The 12,569-nt window shown below is 39.2% G+C and overlaps 1 protein-coding gene across 1 annotated transcript in view; it reads right to left on the bottom strand.

Annotated features, from left to right (window-relative positions):
- Positions 1 to 37: 37 nt before the first annotated feature.
- Positions 38 to 12,569, bottom strand: part of LOC117532453 (tissue factor-like) — a 28,072-nt gene continuing 15,540 nt past the window's right edge. Inside the window, exons 5-7 of the mRNA XM_034195792.1 lie at positions 6,276 to 6,454; positions 2,471 to 2,636; positions 38 to 1,450 (exon numbers count right to left, since the gene is read on the bottom strand). Coding sequence (XP_034051683.1) covers positions 1,317 to 1,450; positions 2,471 to 2,636; positions 6,276 to 6,454 — 479 coding nt within the window. The 3' untranslated portion in view covers positions 38 to 1,316. The remainder of the gene's footprint in view (positions 1,451 to 2,470; positions 2,637 to 6,275; positions 6,455 to 12,569) is intronic.

Here is a 12,569-nt window from a genome sequence, read left to right as displayed (position 1 = left end):
AAGCAAAATGTTTTTTAGTAATAATAGGATCTGAAGATTTTATTTGTTTGTGAATGTTTTATTGCTTGAATCTTTTTGATCAACAAAAGGTACTCTCGTGACACATACAAATAATCATTGATTTTAAATGATTCCATAAACAAGCTTTTTTTGAAAGATTAGCTGAATCTGGATTTCGAGGTGAGTTTGCCCATGTTGCTGCAGTGTCATGGGGCAGCCACTAGGGGTCACTAAACACTTCATGTCCTGTCATTTAGTGGTTACTTTCATTTGGTCCTGACAGAACATGAAGGAAAGATAATAATACAAAAATAATAATACAATTGTGTTGAGAAGAAACAGTGTGAGGGAAACAGGATTTACATGACAGGTTAAAAAAGGAATTAGAGGGTATATTTGTGAGAGAATGTTACACATTGAGTCTGCACTAATACAGTTTAATCTAACGCCAGTTCTTCCTGTTTGGAATGTAGCTGTGGTAAGAATATGATATTTCAAAACTAAATTGTCCATGATTGTTGATCTCCTCGTGATTTTTGGACCACATTTAAACACATGGGATTAATGCACTGGTGGCTCACAGTTTTATGTACAATTTGACCTAAACTTCAACTTGTATTTCCTTTTTATGATGCTTTATACTATGCCGTACATGCTTTTCTACTACACTAAAGTTTTGAGCCAATTATTGTACTTTTTGTTCCTTTACATTGTTCAGTTTAGTTACTGTAGTAGTTATTCTGCAGGCTTGTGTCAGTAATACAAATATAAATCAACTAATCAAATAATGTACATATGGATGTGTAACCAATAATATATATATATATATATATATAATATATGTTATTCTGAGAATAGATCATTCTTCATGATAAGTACTTTTAGTTTTGGTACTTTCATCATATTTTGATGCTAATGCTTTTGTACTTTTAGTCGAGTTTTGAATGCAGGACTTCTCCTATTAAAAAAATAGACTTTTACTACTTTTACTAAAGTAAAATATTTGAGTACTTATTTCAACAGTTGATAAATGTGAACAGGTTTACAATTCAGATATTAAACACATAGAGGTGTTAGAACAAGCAGCACAACTAACATTAACACTAATGTGAAAATACAATAAGAAAATAATGACAAATACAGTGAACAAAGAGAAAAGGAGAGAGTCCAGCTCCCTAAAGACACACACCCACACTTAGACACACACAGAAACACACACCCACACATAGACACACACAGAAACACACACCCACACATAGAGACACAGAAACACACACACACACATAGAGACACAGAAACACACACACACACACACACTAAACAGGTGTGGATGACTGAGTTGAGTTTCTCTGTCGGCAGCATCTGCAGCAGAGGACGGTCACCGTGACGATAATGAAGAAGACTGTGAGCAGGATGAAGATTATACCGACCCAAGTGCCCAGGTGCAGCTCTGCAGGGGGGGGGGGGGGGGGGAGTGAGACAGGTGGAGCTGTCAATCATCAGTCTGAACACAGTTTCTAGCCATCTGTTTACAGTGCTGGACAGTTACTACCATGTACTCAGTACCGGAGTACTGCATCTAAGTACTCCTTTGAGGTTCTTTAGTTTTTACCTTTTTGAAATATTTGTTACTAATAACATTATTTTACCTTGTATTCTGCAACATGTTTTGTTTGTGACTTTAAACATTCAGATACATACTAATAGGACACATTATAATATAATGTATCAATTAATATATAATTTAATCTATCATCATTATTTAACATCATTTCATTTCTTTCTTTTTTTAAGCTAAGAAGCATTTTATTGTTTCCATGATGACATTCAGAACTATAACCAGCCGAATATATTGTGATTCATACATTTATAGATCACTAAATATTATCCCAAAGTATAATGTAAATTATTCTTAAATGGGTTCAGTATCTGGACTTTTACTTTTAATTATATTCTGATGCTTAAACCTTGCACTGTATTTTATTCTTGAAATATTACTACTTGTATACTACTTGCATACTTGAATTTTCCATCCCACATTAACACAAAAAGGTTTCAGGGACGTTTCATTTTAAAGAAAAACGTTTGCGCTTTCACTTTTGTACTCTGTTATTCCTGTTATTCCTGTTATTCCCACATTTAACATGAATTGAAGACACTGAGTGTCCTTAGCTTCACACAGTTCTTCAAAACCCAAGAGGATCAGCTTAGCAGATGTTTTGTGTTTGCCTTTAGGGACATACTGTGTTTGTGTGAGTCACTGTGATGGTGAACAAAACAATGTTAGTTCCTAAAAAGGAATGAAGGAACTCTTGAAAATGACCACAAAGTACGTCAACCAGAGAGGCCTGTGAGCACCAAACTAAAGTTGTTGTTCTGCATAAAAGCCACACCCCGGACTCATGACCCGGCCAGGCAACTGATGTGTGGTGTGTAGTGTGTGTTGTGTCGTGTGTATAGAGAGCCGCACCATGCAGGATGTTCTCCTCATGAGGTGTGCACAGCTGCTGGCTCCACGCCCCCAGCTGGCTGCCTTTGGGTCTGGAGGGGATGAACGCTGCGGCCATGAAGCAGTAACTCTCTCCTGCATCCAGCTTCGACACCTCGGCCATACTCGAGTCAGATATGATGTCTCTCTGATAATAAAGAGGAAATATTACAATCACTCACTTAAAGCTTGGGGAGGTAACATTAGAGAAGGTAGCAAAAGTAAGCTAGATTTAATAAGAAACACAACTAAAAAAAAAACACTAAACTCGCTATATTTCAATAATAGTAGCAACACTAGCTACAGGTCGCTTACTGAGTAAAGCTCACTATCAGAACTTTCTTTTAAATCATCTTGTGTAGCTGCTCAATTTCAGTATAAACCTTAAAACTTGTTTTATTTGATATCTTTATTCATCTTTAGTAGGACGATGGCATATTTACCACATGTCTCAGTGTCTCAAAGATTAGCTTTGTCTTACAGTGACAACATTTGAGTTATCGGTGACGTTCATTTTGTTTAAAGTAATTTCTTGAACATTAATAGTTTCTTGGTAAAGCAGGTATCAATATTAATAAAGACATGGGGAGTTCATAGTTATATGCTGCTAAAATCTTGAAAGTTAGCTGACAAAATTCTAATTTCCATTAAAGCGTGCAGCTAGTTAGCTTAGCTTAGCACAAAGAATGGAAACAGAGGGAAACAGCTAGCCCGGCTCCATCCGAATGAATAAAAAATAGCTACCAGCTCACTAAAGCTCACTGATAGACATCTTGTCTAAAGTAAAACAGGTGCCAGCAGGTGGACAGAGACACCCCTACCACCAGGCTTCATGCTAAACTAAGCTAAGCTCCTGGCTCCAGCTACATATTTTAGTCCTTGACATTTTATAAATCATAGTTTTACTAAATAGAGGTAAAAGCTTTACAATGTTTTGAAAAATGTGGTTTAAAGAATTAATAATTTTGTATAAGTTTAAATTGTATAATTCTATGGGATCAAATGTTTTTTTTTGTAAAAAATTATGGTGATTAATAGATCAGTTGACAATTTCACAAGGAGAGTTAGCCAAAATGACGTGAATAAAGCACAGTGTTGGTGAAGAGCATATAATAAATGCTAATATATTGTGTCCATGTACTTATTTTGTAAAGCTTTCTTTAAAGCAAAGTTTAACCAAAAAGTGTTTGTCCAGTGTATAAAGATACATTGTATCTGTGTCGGGTTGGATGACATAGCTCTAACATGAATATTTTAATCAACCATAATAATACAGTAATTTACATTTGAAACATCGGTACCACTTTACAATAAGACTACCCTTATAAAGGGTTTACGAATAGTTTATAATTCATTTATTAATTAGGTTGTGAACACTTTATAAATCATTAATAAGCTTTTATAAGACATGAGATAAACAGGGCAACTGTGACCGGTTGCTTGCCAAATAGTGAGCCCACATGTATCTGTACCGCTAAGCCTTGTATTGGCTACTTAGCTTACTTCGTCTTCTTCATCAGCCAGCATCCTTGGTATCTGTTGTTCTCTGAGTTGATTCCCCTCCTTCCATCTTGATGTTTCTTGGCATCTCTTATGACCATTAATGAATGAGTCACTAACATAACTACTGAAAGGGAGCCTTATTGTAAAGTGTGAAACACATCACCATCTATTGATGAGTCACTAACATTTATAACTACTGAAAGGGTGCGTTGTTTTTAACTTTAATACACATGTCCATTTATGGATGAGTTATAACATTCACGCTGACCTAATACACATTTTTCACATGAAATGCAAAGTAAAATGCAAAAGAGCCAAGCAAAACATTTTATTCACAGATGAAGAAAAATTAGGACTCGAAGTAATGACTGTTTAGTATGACTGATACACATATGTAAACATAAAAGCTTTTCTCAGACATAAATGTAAGACTTGGTAAGACATAATGGTACTCAGACTGGAAAGGCTTTGTGTATATCCTTGAACAAGCGTCCAAGCAGTCCATCAGGGTGAGCAGAGCCAAGAGGACCATTCAAGAACCTTGAGGTGTTCCTCCAACAAACTCTCTGTACGGTTTCCTCTCAGTCTACGGACGTGTCCTTTGACGGTCAACCAAGCTGTTATGGTGTAGTGGTTGTACCCCATGTTCCTCAGCACTCTCCTGTATGCCCTCCACTCATCACTAATAATGCTACTTCCTGACTTGACATGCCGTCTAATCAGAGGGACAAGGTGGCATCTTGATCGTTTCTCCACTAGTTTCAACACTAGTCTCCGCCTTTTGTCTTTAACTCCCATCATTCCGAAGACCCATTTCTTCCTTCTCTAGGTACAGTATGTCCAAAGCGTCCACGTACATACTAACAAAAAAATAAATCATAACATCATCTTAGTTAACAACAATATGCACACAAATTACAGTAAAAATTGTTGCACATCATGTTTCAAAATGCCATACTTGTTTATTAGGTGCATTGTATAACATCATTTAAGGATAATTATACAGTAATGGTCCATATTGATTTGTATTCTCTTGTACAAAAAAGCCCAGTCAATAACTGCCGAACATAGGAACTCGGTACAATACCTTCTCCCAGACACAAATACTAAAATAACATAGTTTACTATATCAGCATTGGTGTTACCAATGCTTACTATTTATTTGATACCAATTTGGTAATATAATTAATAAAAAGAACAAGGTTTGGGTTTGTTCTTCAGACTGTGACGTTAACGTGTAAGCTCAATAATGAACTCCAGCTCAACCAACCATATTGTAATATCTAAGTAATCATCTTGAAATTTGACATTAATAATTGTAATATAGGTTAGGTTAATTTCACATACACTAGGCCGCTCTTCAACACTACTTTAGTTTGGCATTAGCTTGTCTACATAATCGATCATAGCTAATTTAAATTAACCTTATCAATGCATAAAGTTACCTACCTAATAAAATATCTCTCTAACTTACAAGGATGACCTTATTTTCCAAACCTCAAACAGAAAACGTTTATTCTACAGTATTATCCCATTTAATGCTTAACACTTCTCTATTACGTTTTAACTTGGAGGCTACGATTAGCATCATAGCTACCACTTGCTTACATGCTAACCCAAGCCTTACATTAATTAACTATGCTGACTAAAAACATAAGCAACACATAAATAAAGTACTCAAATTTCACTTACCGTAAAACCGCATTCATGCACCGTCTGTTTTAACCGCAGAGCGAGTCACAATAGTCCGATTTAAGAATGAAGAATAGTCCAAAAGTCTAAAGTGATTTGTTTAACACTTTACAATAAGGCTCCATTTTAACAATTATAAATGGTAGTAACTCGTAAATAAATGGTCATAAAGAGATGCCAAGAAACATCAAGATGGAAGGGGGAGAATCAACTCAGTGAACAACAGATACCAAGGATGCTGGCTGATGAAGAAGACGAAGTAAGCAAGGTAGCCAATATAAGGCTTCGTCATCTTGCCAAATAGTGAGCCTGTGTTGTAGTATGAAAACTATGTTAGAACTGGTTTATAAATGGCTCTTAATGATAAATAAAGTGTTTACAACCTAATTAATAACCTAATTATAAACCCTTTATTAATCCTTTATAAGGGTAGTCTTATTGTAAAGTGGTACCGAAACATCTAGCTGATAAATTATATTTATAAAAAACATTCAATGTACATTATACAACTGTTCATTCTCAGTGCTCAGGTGAGACTGTATGCCTGCACTCTGCAGTGTCTCAGTGTGGTCTTTGCAGAGCAGTGCTGTACCTTGCCTGTACTTCCAGGCTTGTTGTAGCTGATCTTATACTTGAGGTCATTTTTGAGGACGTCTCTGAGGCTGAGCTGCTTCCCACGCCGGTGAATCCCGGTCAGAGGATCTGTGATGTTGACCATGACTCTGTTCTCATCCACAGCCTCCACCGTGATGTCCACCGCACTGATTTTACCTGAGAAGAGGACCAATCAAAGGGGACCATGAGACATGAGAGAGTTCATAAGAGTCCTATTCATAAAGCTGTGGGTCAGTACTACAGGCCCTTTTTTTTTTACTGTTGTGCTGGCTAACCACTTAATGCTTTATCCTTCTTTCTTTTTTTAAAGAGGAGCTTCTGTGTCTCAGTAGTGCAGAAATGAGTTAGCATGTTACCACTTCAGATTCCCTGGTCTCAAAATTCAATGGTATTTGAAGGTGTTTTGGTTGGAATCTGAAAGTGTGGTTCCACAAGCTGGTCACGTTTTGTTCCTCGATGTAAAATATATCAGTAAATACCCCACTGGTGAATGTCTGAAGCTTATATGTGTGAGAACACAGCGGTTGCTAACAAGTGACTACATTTTTACTTCTGGAGATTGCATTTAAGCCTCAGGAGGTAAAAAACTGGTGTTAGCATGTGGAGATTATCCTGCTGAACAAAATGTGTAAGTATCATAAAAGTGTTTTCCAGAGATCTCATTCTCTGCAGAAATCCAATGGAAAAACCTCTTTTTGCAGAGGGGGCACGAGCAATGCTTTCTTGTGTACTTCATACACTCAAGTACAGTGTTCCATCTTCCGAGCAATTTTATTTTTCTATACATGTTTCCCCAGTGGCCCATCTTCAGTCATCCTTGTCTGCAAAAAATGATGTTCCCATGCAACCACACTGCTTTTGTCAAATATATTTCATGGGAAATGTTTATTCCAATAAATTACTATTTTTTGGGACACATATCTGAAATACGTTTCTAATCAGGTTGCGGAAGTACATGTTGGGAGGAGGAAGGGGTTGAGGGGTTAGTCTCCTGTGTGAAGTCCAATCTATGTTGATTTTGTATTTATTTAAATTAATTAACAAACATATCTAAACTACAATCTATTTATCTAATCTAAGTAGTTTTATTTGTTTTGACAATTGAACGTTTAAAACGGCACCCAGTATCCGGGTGAAATTATGTTTCCCTCTGAACACTTTAGATAATGCAGTTATGTTGTATGGAATGTAAATAAAAAATAAAGAGATCTTTGTCATTGGGTTCGGCACAAGACAGATAAGCTGCCTGTTGCAGGAAAACACAGCAAGAATCAACAGGTCTGCTGCCTCTGATACTGCCTGCATGAAACTCTATCAGCTGAACGCCTCACACAGAGCAGGCTGAAGCTTGAAGGAGAAACAATGGTTAACAATATGAAACCATTAATTCAACAGGTGCCTGTTCACGCAGTTATCTGTTGCTTTAAAAGATATTACCATAGCCGTGGGTGAGGCTCAGAATAGGGAAGGCTAATATCCAACTATCGTACTAAAATACCACAGAAGAAGTAGCCTACATTCATTTACAACAGCACGTCTATGCACCTACTTACCAACAATAAAGCAGCACAGGAGCTACAGGGGGGTAATGAATGTAATCTACTACATGTAGGTTACTAGGCTACACCATAACGAGATGCAGTAATGCTGGGCTAAATCACCGTTACATAATTGAAATACAGGTTACTAATTGTTAACTGTTGTACAACAATGCAACCGTCAAAAATGCATAGACAAAGTTTATGACTACAAGTCAAACAACCACAGCCTAAGTCACAGGTAAGTCTGTGTGGATTTACTAAATACTGTAGCTGTGAGCTAAAATGCTAATGCAGAGACACTCACTGTCACTGTGCAAACATACAAACTACTCATACATGCTGCTGGCTGCAGCTCCAGGTACACAGCATGTGACAGAAGTTCAGACCTATCATACGCTGGAACTCGGTGCTAACAATAAAGACTCATCCTGTCAGACGGAGACAATAAGTGTTTTTTTAACCAGCTCTTTTGGTTTTAATGTTAGGTTAGCCAAACTCGAAAAGCTGTTCCTGTTTCTATGAGCCTCCCCATATGGGGTCAGATCAGTCGCAAAAATAAATAAATGCACACAGAAGGATAAACAAATGTAATTCCGGATTTATATATAAATGTCTCCATCCACACACATATTTTTCAATGCACACAAAAACTTGTCATTTTATGAATGTAACAAAGTTTCACAAATATATTTCTGATCCACACACAAATAGTTACATCAAAAACCTATTTGAGTGTTGTTACATTTATATAAAAAACGCTTTCTGTGTGTGAAACTCTTTGCATTTGATTGTGAATTTCTCAGCATTTGAGTGTGAATCTCTCTGCATTTGTGTGTGGATTTTTGAGACTCCCCTGACGCCGCTAGATTTAAACATACATTTTTTTTATCAGATGTCTGCTTCATTTTAAGCCAATCACATGTGTGTGTCCCCAAGAGGGTGTGCCTGATGCGTTTGCAACGTAGCGTAACATCTACGCGGTTTGCGGAGTCTGGGGGTGTGACAGATTCTGGGGGGGTGACAGAGTCCGGGGGGGGTGACAGTTCAGAGTTCATCTCCAACAACATGGCATCTGGAAGTGGCGCTCCCGCTACTACACATCATGTCGTTAGTCATGCAATAATCTCGAATTATTAATTATTACTTTTGCTTCATTATGAAGGTAGCTCAGTTAGTTATTGTGCTTTTCTGGTGCTTAACTGGTTCTTCTCTGTAGCACCACTTGTGTTTCCACCGCTCAGAGCCCGACTGGTGCTGCCTCTGCTGCGTCATGACATCACCGTTTACGTCGCTGATTTTCTCCCCAATGCCGCTCACAACAACAACAATAGGGGATTGCGTCGGGTCAATGGTCGTGTTGCTTTTAATCATACAAAGCCAGATTAAATTAAATAACTACTTCTCAACCCTTGTACTTTTCTCTAGAGTGTCGTGGTCCATTGTTTATTAATGTGGTTCAGCAGCATTTACCGACCGCTGCAGTGCTGCTCGTCCACCGGAGTTTAGTCTCCCGTTAACTCACGGCAGAGTTTAGTCTCCCGTTAACTCACGGCAGAGTTCAGTCTCCCGTTAACTCACTCAGAGTTTAGTCTCCCGTTAACTCACTCAGAGTTTAGTCTCCCGTTAACTCACGCAGAGTTTAGTCTCCCGTTAACTCACTCAGAGTTTAGTCTCCCGTTAACTCACTCAGAGTTTAGTCTCCCGTTAACTCACTCAGAGTTCAGTCTCCCGTTAACTCACTCAGAGTTTAGTCTCCCGTTAACTCACGGCAGAGTTTAGTCTACCGTTAACTCACGGCAGAGTTTAGTCTCCCGTTAACTCACGGCAGAGTTTAGTCTCCCGTTAACTCACGGCAGAGTTTATTCTCCCGCTAACTCACGGCAGAGTTTAGTCTCCCGTTAACTCACGGCAGAGTTTAGTCTACCGTTAACTCACGGCAGAGTTTAGTCTACCGTTAACTCACGGCAGAGTTTAGTCTACCGTTAACCTGTTAAGCCCTGAGCCTGTTTTTCAGGCCTCAGGCTCGAAAATGACATGCCCAGAACAAATATCTTCACTTCTAAAGGGTTAAATTAGTAATCTTTTTTCTCAAAGTAATGATAAACCTGTGAGTTGGCTGTAAAAGTGTCAGAATCAATATAGATGTTTTTATTTTAAAGGTCCCATGACATGGCCATTTCTACTGATCATAATTCCATTGTTGAGGTCTACTAGAATAGATTTACATTGTTCAATTTTCCACACTCACATTGGTTTCTCACACAGCATCTCTGTATAGTATGTGTATTCACTCTCTGTCCTACACGGCTTGTTGGAGCTCCTGCCCCCCCCCCCCCCCTCCCTATGAGCCCACTGTGTTCTGATGAGTCCACCACCGTTACAGCGGAACATCAGTGATTATGTGTTACAATGGCGTTTGTTAGCAACCAAAAAATGACACCAGTAATGACAAACAGATGAGAATGCTGCGTGGGGTCTGGGTGCCGTGTTGGCGGCACGTTGCGGGGCTCGCTGCTCCGCCCTTTGAGACTCGAGGAGCCGACAGTGTGAGCTGTATTACTGGTGTCGTTTCCTGATTGCTGTGTGGGGTCTGCGAGACAGCGAGACATGGCAAAACTCAGCCTGAACTCAACCTGAGCACACACACGTCGTGAGTGTGTGGCGAACTGTGAGTGGAGATCCACGCAGCTGCGGCTGATAAAAGCTCTATGCAAGTCAATGGGACTCCCTGATAGTTGAATATCGATGCTAAAGGTCCCCCCACTGCGTTTGATAGTGACACGAAGGGATCCTGGTGTGTGAGGAGCTCCATGGATTGGTCCATTTGGACCAATTGGTCCATTGGGTCGTCGTTACATCACTTGGTTCCCGGAAGAAAGAAATGGAAAAAGAAAAATCTCCAACGAGGCGTTCTGGGGCAGCATAGACAGGTCTTTTCTGTGTTAGAGTTTTACTCGCTACAGGGTGTACTTTGAGGGTTTATGACTCTGCAGACCGTTTACATGCATAACACACAAGGGGACGGGTAATAACCGGAAAAGCATGACATGGGACCTTTACGGCCCGTCCACACAGCGGCATGCATTGAAGCTTCAACGCTTCTGCCCATTCACTTTGAATGGGGTGACGTCATACTTTGCCGAACTGCATTGTGGGGGCGTTGCTTCGCTTTGCTCGCGTTGCTCGCTTCAAAAATTGAGCAATGTTCAACTTTTGAAGCCTCTGCAGAAGCATCAGCCAATCAAATCATATGCCAGTACAAGCTCTAGCCAATCAAACCGCTGCTTGTGTGTCCGGGGCGGGAGATTCATGTGATTGGTTGTTGGTCGATTTTCAGACACGCCCGCCGGCAAGCTTCAACGCACGCCGCAGTGTGGACGCTGCGTTAAAGTCAATTCAGATTGAACATAGTGTAGTAAAAGAAATTAAATTATAGTTTCCGTCTAAAGAAAACCCATTACTTATAGTGAAAACCACCCTTGAATGATGGGATAGTAGCCAAAAACCTTTAGGAATCCAAACTATAACATATAATAAGTACCCTGTATGAAGTTTGATGCAAAACAAGTGAAATTTGACAATTTTAGAGAGATTTAGAAAAAAAAAGTCTGACTTCTGGGTACATTTGGGTGTATTTGGCGTATCTCTGGAACCCATTGGTCGATTTGGGTGATTGACACCTCTTTGTAACCGTTAGAGCCAATATAATTGAGTGGAAGGTCCTAAATCAATCTAAACATTACCATTGAGGAGTTAGAATGATGCGCTCGCAGCATGCCCTAAACCGGAAGCTCCATTACACTGTATATGAAAACTACGTTTATTGACATAAATGTTATGATGGATTATCAGTAATCATTTCAATGTGACACAGAGACATTGGATTAACCTTCAGCAGCGTTTATATGCGTTTGAATGCCCTTGAACACAATTTTTGATCAGAAAACAGCAAAGGTAAGACGTATTTTCCGTTTTGGCCCCGTAAAGTGAAGTTGTGTGTTGTCTTTCCTGGCTTTCGCTGCTGTGAGTTTTGGTCGCACAGTGGTAATACTTATACCAATGGAATCTGTGGAATATCAGCTTTCATATGATACCTAGTTTGTGCAGATTGCCGCGGGGGCAATCGGGCTTAACCTGTTGAGCCCCACAGACCCGCGCAAAAGCGCAGCGTCTGAGGGCTTCTTAACATTTAACAAACTATGAATGTGTTATACCCACCTAACGGGAAGAAACTCAGCTAACTGACGATACGAACCATTTTTACCGAAACAAAACACAAGTCTCACAAGAAGCGTCTAAATGAGCCCTGAGCGAAAAAATGCTAATGCACTTAGCACAGAACTCACGGTGGAAATACTTTATTACTTATCGGATCTGCACAAACACGATATCAGCTAGCAAACTGAGATTCCACAGATTCTAGAAGTATTAGTATCATCACTGTGCGATCAAAACTCGCGGCAGGGGAAGCGAACCCAGACATCACACAACTAGATGTCGTTTTACGGAGCAAAAACGGGAAATATTCTTACCTTTGCTGTTGTTCTGATCAAAAGTTGTGTTCAATGGCATTAAAACAATAAAAACGCTGCTGAAGGTTAATCCAATGGTTAATCCAATGTGCTGTCTGTGTCACTTTGAAATAATTACTGGTAATCCATCATCATATTTATGGTAATTTCAGTTTTCCGTTTTCACAGTGTAACGTAGCTTTCGGTTTGGGCAAACTG

The sequence above is a fragment of the Gymnodraco acuticeps genome, unplaced genomic scaffold (genome assembly GCF_902827175.1).
Source record: "Gymnodraco acuticeps unplaced genomic scaffold, fGymAcu1.1, whole genome shotgun sequence".
Classification (NCBI taxonomy): domain Eukaryota; kingdom Metazoa; phylum Chordata; class Actinopteri; order Perciformes; family Bathydraconidae; genus Gymnodraco; species Gymnodraco acuticeps.
The sequence above is the reverse complement of the archived record's forward strand: the minus strand, read 5'-3'. Positions and strand labels throughout refer to the sequence as shown.